The sequence below is a fragment of the Vulpes vulpes genome, chromosome X (assembly GCF_048418805.1).
Source record: "Vulpes vulpes isolate BD-2025 chromosome X, VulVul3, whole genome shotgun sequence".
Taxonomy (NCBI): Eukaryota; Metazoa; Chordata; class Mammalia; order Carnivora; family Canidae; genus Vulpes; species Vulpes vulpes.
Genome location: NC_132796.1, coordinates 47,799,229 through 47,808,300, shown reverse-complemented (window position 1 = coordinate 47,808,300; position 9,072 = coordinate 47,799,229). Strand labels below are relative to the sequence as shown.

Genomic DNA, 9,072 nt, shown 5'->3' with positions numbered 1-9,072 from the left:
AGCAACGATGTCTCAAAGGGAGGGAAAACAAAGTTAGAACTTGAGAATTGGAAGTTTGGTTCAAGATAGGTCTTTTAATGCAGGGACTCGATTAGAATTATGTAAGGATTATAATGCAACAGTCCAAGATTGGTGGAAATGGCAAGACAAGGGTTTTGAAGTGAGATATTAAAAGACTCTTAGGACATTTTAAATGCCTTCCATTGAAGAGTTAGTTGTTGGATTTTTGAAGATGTTCCTGTAATAAACCATTTGCCTGGAAAGGGGAGACCTGGAAAACTAATGTCATGCTAATGAAGATAGTAGAATAGTGACATGTTCGTGTAGACAATAAGGTATAGCTTTCAAAGTCTAGGCTAAGTATGGGAATAGAAGATTTGATTCTCAGATGTTGGCAATATATATATCCATGAACCCCTTACATGACAGTGATGACCAAAATGTTTCAAAAATTAAAATAAGTAAACTAGTGTCTGTTTGGCCAATAAGACTGCAGCACACACACCAGCCTCATTACCTATTTGGGCCTTACCTTTGATGTCACAATCTGACTTGTGGATATTAATCTGGCTACAGCTGCTCACAAACCAGACGGCAAGAGGACCAGCACAGTAAGATGTGGAAGAGAATCGACCATCAACACAAGATCAAAGCAGGGGATGGACCTCAGGCAGGCCAGTTCAAGGAACTGGGTGCAGTTCGGGAACCTGCTGTGCCACACCCTCTAGAGCTGTCAGAATTCCAGAGCTTCCCTGTGTTTGAGGACATTAGCCATCACATCAAAGAGGTGGGGGCCCAACTGGTAAAGAAAGTCAATGCCATCTTTCAGCTAGACATCACCAAAGATGGGAAGATCATTCTGCAGTGGACCATTGATCTGAAGAATGGTTCTGGAGACATGTATCCAGGATCTGCCAGGCTCCCAGCAGACACTGTCTTCACAATCCCAGAACCTGTCTTTATGGAGTTGGTTTTGGGCAAGATGAACCCTCAGAAGGCTTTCCTTGCCGGCAAGTTCAAAGTGAGTGGCAAAGTTCTGCTTGGCCAGAAGCTGGAGAGGGTTTTCAAAGACTGGGCTAAATTTTAAGCATGTAAAATACCAAGGAAATGATCAGAACTTCTCTCCGATTATAATGTTGATTGGAAATCATGCTTAAGCTGAAGATTAAAACAAAAAATACCCAATATTTTTACTCAAAAAATAAATAAATAAAATAAGTAAACTAAAATTGAATTGCATGTAGTAAAGTTAAATACTCTTCCATGGAAAACTTTCTTTCAGTTATACACACGTTTGTGCAAAATGAGTCATGAAGTAAAATGTATTGCCTTACACTGGGTCTAGATTCAGAAATATTTAAAAGATTGTGCCTTGAAAAATTCTGATAGACCCGTAAAGGTGACAATCCCTTCTCTCAGCCATTGTGCACTGCTCCAATATAACCTTCCATGCTAATAATGGAGGAGTGTCTGGCTTTGTTAGGAAAGAATACATAATCTGAGAATTGAAATGGAGGTCTTCTTCAGGTAGACTAAGGTTTGAGTGCGAACTCTGAATCTATAAGGTTGTCTGTCATTTCAGCAGAGACCTGAAAGAAGGCACCATTGTTACTGCAGCACAAACATGGAGGCTAGACACAAATAACAGTGTGCTACTGTGAGCAAAGTTAGTGTCTCAAACAAATCCCTAAGAAGGCATAGGTTCCCATTTGACTGAGATACAATCCACTTTGTCAGTGGACTAGATAAGATGACCCTTGGGGCCTCCTCCACTGAGAGGATATTATGATTCTAGTGAGGATCCTACAACAGAGACAGGCATTTAACCCAAGATGTTATCTGGCTATCACCTCTCAGCACCTGATCCTGAGATATTTTTGGACAGAATAATAAATGTGATACAATGGAAAATGAAGAGTTTCCATTCGCAAGTGAATTACCCACTTCTCTGAGGAAATTCTACCACTTGAAGTCTTTAGGAGGCTGGAAGTTTTGGAAGGGATATTAAGCCTTCCCCTTCCACCAGCATCCCCCTTCATCAGGTCTGAAATTCCTCAGAGAACCCCAATCCTTAGGATAAAGCACTATCATCTACATTTAAAATGTAAATTCTTGGGGATCCTTGGGTGGCTCAGTGGTTTAGCACCTGCCTTTGGCCCAGGGCGCGATCCTGGAGTCCCGGGATCAAGTCCCACATCGGGCTCCCAACATGGAGCCTGCTTCTCCCTCTGCCTGTGTTTCTGCCTCTCTCTCTCTCTCTCCATCTATCATGAACAAATAAATAAATCTTTAAAAAAATAAATAAAATGTAAATTCTCCTTTGGCTCAAAATTTCAGCCTTTCATATTTGTTTTTCCTACGTATTAAAAAGAAGCTTAGGTTAAAAAGGAAGTGAGAAACACTGTAACACTACCTCAGTGGGAATTGACACAGTTTATTCAGGAATTCATTCAGCAAACAAGGATTAAGATGAATTTGAGACCTGGATGTCCCTTCTTTTGAAGGTTTCATGGCCTGCTTACCTGCATAGCTAAGTCACATCCCATTTATAAGACTTGTGGAAAGAACCTAGTGGAAGCCACACAGACTGGAAAGAAATCATATTTCCTCCTTAATGGTACCATCTTAGGCCATGCATCTGAGCTTCAGTTTTCTCACCTGTAAACTAATAAGAACAAAACTAACTTCACAGAATTAAATAAATGATTTTATTCAGGCTATAACCTTAAAGAGACTGCTCAAAGAAAAGAAGGGAAAGTTTTATAGAGGCAGGTGAACAAAGAAGTCATCATCAGTCTTATGGGAACCATGAGGAAATATGGATAGGGTCTTATCTCAGAATATGCCAGGGCAATATGGTCCTTTACAATTAGCTGTTCTTGGGACTGCTGGGTGGCTCAGCAGTTAAGCGTCTGCCTTTGCCTCAGGGTGTGATCCTAGAGTCCCAGGATCGAGTCCCACACGGGGTTCCCTGCATGGAGCCTGCTTCTCCCTCTGCCTATGTCTTTGCCTCTCTCTATATGTATCTCTCATGAATAAATAAATAAAATCTTTAAAAAAAACAATTAGTTAGCTGTTCTTGGGAACACAAAAAGGTGGGGAAGTTTCTCAACTGTGGCTGCTTTCTTGGACCCCAGGGCTCAAGTAAAGTTCAGTGTTGTCAAGCATTTAGCCTAGAGCCTGGTATTCAGCCACAGGCATTCCTAAAATGTTTCTTTCTTTTCCTTCCTCGGGTAGAAGGATGTACAAAGTGGTGTGGGGGTTCAGAGATGGGCCTGACAGATTTACTCTGTTTGGGAAAGCTGGATTTCACAAAGGATCCTGAATCATGAAGGATAAATGGTATTTTGCCAGAAAGAGGGGGAAAAATGAAAGCTTTCTAGATGGTGCTAACATTATATATAAGGGCATAAAGGGTCACAAGAGCTTTGCATATTCAGAGACCAGCTGTAATTTCAATGTGATACAAAGAATTCCATGAGGTAGGTTTGAGATAAATTGTAAAAACCTATGGACAGCCATTTAATGGTTACTGTTTCAGGAAAACAATCCAGGAATTTAGGACTCTATCAAGATGAGGTTCCATTTTATGAGACTGTCATGTAAGGGATAGAAGCAGGGAGACCAGTTGGGAGGGTAGTATGTGATCTAGAGAGGACCAAGACTTGACCTAGAGCAGTGGCTATGAGGATGTCAAGGAGAAGACTTATTACAAAGAAAATAAATAGGACTTACTAGGGCATCCTGAAAGCTCAGTGATTTAGTAATGCCTATGGCCTGGGGCGTAATCCTGGAGACCCGGGATTGAGTCCTGTCTTGGAGCCTGCTTCTCCCTCTGCCTGTGCCTCTGCATCTCTGTGTCTCTCCTGAATAAATAAATAAAATCTTTTAAAAAATACAATTTACTAGATATATTCTCTAGTTGTGGGGAGGGGCAGCATGGAGGTGAGGGAGAAGGTGGAATAGTAGAGTATGAAAATGTTAATAACAAATAGACTAATTTTTCTAGTGCTTACAATGTGTCCTGCATCATTATAGGGCTCTACATTTACCTTTTTTTAACCAAACAATTGTATGAGGTAAGTGCTTTTTTTACCCTCCATTTTCAGATGAAGAACATGAGGCATGGGGGGGGGGGAGCTGAGAAGATGATGGAGTAGAGTCCTCAACTCACCTGGCCCTAAAAACTTACCTAGATTAATTTCAAACCATCCTTAAAACCTATGAATTCGACCTGAGGTTTAAAGAGAGAATAGCTGGAATGCTACAGAGACAAGGGTTTTCACTTCTAACAAAAATCATCTAGGGTGAAGTTACTAAGGTCATGGTTGATATTCTTGATTCATCCTGCTCAAACAGCAACTATGCACTGAGCAAAATGACTAGAAAGAAGAACTCACGACAAAAGAAAGAATCAGAAACAGTACTCTCTGCCACAGAGTTACAGAATTTAGATTACGATTCGATGTCAGAAAGCCAATTCAGAAGCACAATTATAAATATACTGGTGGCTCTGGATAAAAGCATAAAGGATTCAAGAGACTTCATGACTGCAGAATTTAGATCTCATCAGCCCAAATTAAAATCAATTAAATGAGATGCAATCCAAACTGGAGGTCCTAATAACAAGGGTTAATGAGGTAGAAGAAAGAGTGAGTGACATAGAAGATAAGTTGATGACAAGGAAGGAAGCTGAGGAAAAAAGAGAAAAACAATGAAAACACCATGAGGAAAGGTTAAGGGAAATAAATGACCGCCTCAGAAGGAAAAAACTATGTTTAATTAGGGTTCCAGGGGGGGGCCAAAGGGAGAGAGGACCAAAAAGCATATTTGAACAAATCATAGCGGAGAGCATCCATAATGTGGAGAGGGAAACAGGCATTCAGATCCAGGATATAGAGAGGTACCACCCTAAAATCAATGAAAACAGTTCAATACCTGGACATTTAATAGTGAAACTTGCTAATTCAAAGGATTAAGAGATAATCCTCAAAGCACCATGAGACAAGAAATCCCAAATTTATATGGGGAGAAATATTAGATTAACAGCAGACCTCTCCACAGAGACCTGGCAGGCCAGAAAGGGCTGGCAGTATATATTCAGGGTCCTAAATGAGAAGAACGTGCAGTCAAGAATACTCTTTCCAGCAAGGCTCTCATTCAGAATAGAAGAAGAGATAAAGAGCTTCCAAGATAGGCATAAAATGAAAGAATATGTGACTACCAAACCAGCTCTGCAAGAAATAGTAAGGGGGAATCTGTAAAAGAAAGAGGAAGCCCCCCAAAATAATCCACAAACACAGGGACTGAATAGATATTATGATGACATTAAATTCATATCTTTCAATCGTAACTCTGAAAGTGAATGGGCTGAATGATACCATCAAACGAGGAAGGGTTTCAGACTGGATAAAACAGCAAGACCCATCTATTTGCTGTCTACAAGAGACTCATTTTAGAACTAAGGACACCTCCAGCTAAGGACACCTCAAAATCCTGAAAATGAAAGGTTGTAGAACAATTTACCATTCAAATGGTCCTCAAAAGGAAGCAGGGGTAGCAATCCTCACATCAGATAAATTAAAGTTTATCCCAAAGACTATAGGAAGAGATAAAGAGGGACACTATATCATAACTAAAGCATCTATCCAACAAGAGTAACTAAGAATCATATGCATGCTCCTAATGTGGAAGCTGCCAAGTATAGCAATCAGTTAATAACCAAAGTAAAAACATACTTAGATAATAATACAATAATACTGGGACACTTCAACACGGCACTTTATGCAAATGACATATGTTCTAAGCACACATCTCCAAAGAAACAAGAGCTTTAAATGATACACTGGACCAGATGGATTTCACAGATATATACAGAACTTTCCATTTGAACGTGACTGAATACACATTCTTCTCAAGGGCACATGGAACTTTCTCCAGAATAGACCACATACTGGGTCACAAATCAGGTCTCAAACAAGACCAAAAGATTGGGATTCTCCGCTGCATATTTTCAGACCATTATGCTTGAAACTTGAAATCAATCACAAGGAGAAATTTGGAAGAAATTCAAACACATGGAGGTTAAAGACCATCCTGCTAAAAGATGAAAGGGTAAACCAGGAAATTAGAGAATTAAAAAGATTCATGGAAACTAATGAGAATGAAGATACAACCATTCAAAATCTTTGGGATACAGCCAAAGCAGTCCTGAGAGGGAAATACATTGCAATACAAGCATACCCCCAAAAATTGGAAATAAAACCCCTCAAATACACAAGCTAACCTTACACCTAGAGGAACTGGAGAAAGAACAGCAAATAAAACCTACACCAAGCAGACGAAGAGAGTCAATAAAGATTCGAGCATAACTCAATGAAATAGAGAACAGAAGAACTGTGGACCAGATCAACAAAACCAGGAGTTGGTTCTTTGAAAGAATCAGATAGATAAACCATTAGCCAGCCTTATTAAGAAGAAAAAAGTCTCAAATTAATAAAACCATGAACGAAAAAGGAGAGATCACAACCAATATCAAGGAAATACAAACTATTTTAAACACATATTATGAACAGCTATACGCCAATAAATTAGGAAATCTAGCAGAAATGGACGCATTTCTGGAAAACCACAAACTACAAAAACTGGAACAGGAAGAAATAGAAAACCTGAACAGGCTAATAACCAGGGATGAAGTTGAAGCAGTCATAAAAACCTCCGAAGACACAAAAGTCCAGAGCCAGATAGCTTCCCAGGGGAATTGTATCAAACGTTTAAAGAAACAATACCTATTCTACTAAAGCTATTCTGAAAGCTAGAAAGGCATGGAATATTTCCAAACTCATTTTATGAGACCAGCATCACCTTAATTCCAAAAGCAGACAAAAACCACACCAAAAGGAGAATTATACATCAGTATTCCTGATGAACATGGATGCAAAAATTCTCACCAAGATGCTAGCCAATAGGATCCAACAATACATTAAGATTATTCACTATGTCCAAGTGGGATTCATCCCCGGGATGCAAGGCTGGTTCAACACTCGTAAAGCAATCGACATGGTAGGTCATAGCAAAAGGAGAAAAAACAAGAACTATATGATCCTCTCCATAGATGCAGAGAAAGCACTTGACAAAAGACAGCATCCATTCCTGATCAAAACTCTTCAGAGTGTAGGGATAGAGGAAATATTCCTCAGCATCTTAAAAGCCATCTAAGAAAAGCCCACAGTAAATATCAGTCCCAATGGGGAAACACTGGGAGCTTTTCCCCTAAGATAGGGAACAAGACAGGGATGTCCACTCTCACCACTGCTATTTAAACAGTACTAGAATTCCCAGCCTCAGCAATCAGACTAAAAAAGAAAGAAAGAAAATGCATTCAAATTGGCAAAGAAAAAGTCAAACTCTCCCTCTTCGCAGATGACATGATAGTGTACATAGAAAACCCAAAAGCCTCCACCACAACATTGCTAGAACTCATACAGCAATTTGGCAGCGTGGCAGGATACAAAATCAATGTCCAGAAATAAGTGGCATTTCTAGACACTAACAATGAGACTGAAGAAAGAGAAATGAAGGAGTCAGTCCCATTTACAATTGCACCCAAAAGCATAAGATACCTCGGAATACACCTAACTAAAGAGGTAAAGGATCTATGCCATAAAAACTACAGAATACTTCTGAAAGAAATTGAGTAAGACACAAAGAGATGGAAAAATATTCCATGCTCATGGATTGGAAGAATTAATATTGTGAAAATGTCAATGCTACCCAGGTCAATATACACATTCAGTGCAATCCCTATCAAAATACCCTGGACTTTCTTCAGAGAGTTGGAACAAATCATCTTAAGATTTGGGTGGATTCAGAAAAGACCCTGAATAGCCAGGGGAATATTAAAAAGAAAACCAGAGCCAGGGGCATCACAATGCCAGATTTCAAGTTGTACTACAAAGCTGTGATCGTCAAGACTGTGTGGTACTGGCACAAAAACAGACAGATAGATCAATGGAACAGAATAGAGAATCCAGAAGGGGACCCTCAACTCTATGGTCAGCTAATATTTGACAAAGCCAGAAAGACTATCCACTGGAAATAGGACAGTCTCTTCAATAATGGTGCTGGGAAAATTGGACAGCCATGTGCAGAAAAGAATGAAACTAGATCATTCTCTTACACAATACACAAAGATAAACTCAAAATGGATGAGAGGTCTAAATGTGAGACAAGGTTCCATCAAAATCCTAGAGGAGAACACAGGCAACACCTTTTTTGAACTTGGCCACAGCAACTTCTTACAAGACACATCTATGAAGGCAAGGGAAACAAAAGCAAAAATGAACTATTGGAAGCTAATAAAGATAAAAAGGTTCTGCACAGTAAAGGAAACTGTCGACAAAACTAAAAGACAACCTACAGAATGGGAGAAGATATTTGCAAATGACCTATCAGATAAAGAGATAGTATCCAAGATCTATAAACAGCTTATTAAACTCAACAGCAAAGAAACAACAATCGAATCATGAAATGGGCAAAAGTCATGAACAGAAATTTCACAGAGGAAGACATAGACATGGCCAACAAGCACATGAGAAAATGCTCTGCAGCACTTGCCACCAAGGAAAAACAAGTCAAAACCACAATGAGCTACCACCTCACACCAGTGAGAATGGGGAAAATTAACAAGACAGGAAACACCAAATGTTGGAGAGGATGTGGAGAAAAGGGAACCCTGTTGCACTGTTGATGAGAATGTGAACTGGTACAGCCAGTCTGGAATACTGTGTGGAGGTTCCTCAAAGATTTAAAAATAGAGCTACCCTACAACCCAGGAATTGCAGTGCTGGGGATTTACCCTAAAGATACAGATGCAGTGAAAAGCTGATTCAGCTGCACCCCAATGTTTATAGCCCCAATGTCCACAATAGCCAAACTGTGGAAGGAGCCTTGGTGTCCATCAACATATGAATGGATAAAGAAGATGTGATATATATATATATATATATATATATATATATATATATATATATCCATCCAATGGAATATTACTCAGCCATTAGAAAGGACAAA

The 9,072-nt window shown here is 39.5% G+C and overlaps 1 protein-coding gene across 1 annotated transcript; it reads left to right on the top strand.

The window, feature by feature from the left end:
* The first annotated feature begins 616 nt into the window (after positions 1-616).
* On the top strand, positions 617-1,177 carry LOC112911219 (SCP2 sterol-binding domain-containing protein 1). Its single transcript, XM_025987656.2, has one exon. The coding sequence runs from the start codon at positions 617-619 to the stop codon at positions 1,085-1,087; it is 471 nt and encodes a 156-aa protein (XP_025843441.2). The 3' UTR covers positions 1,088-1,177.
* The last annotated feature ends 7,895 nt before the right edge of the window (positions 1,178-9,072 follow it).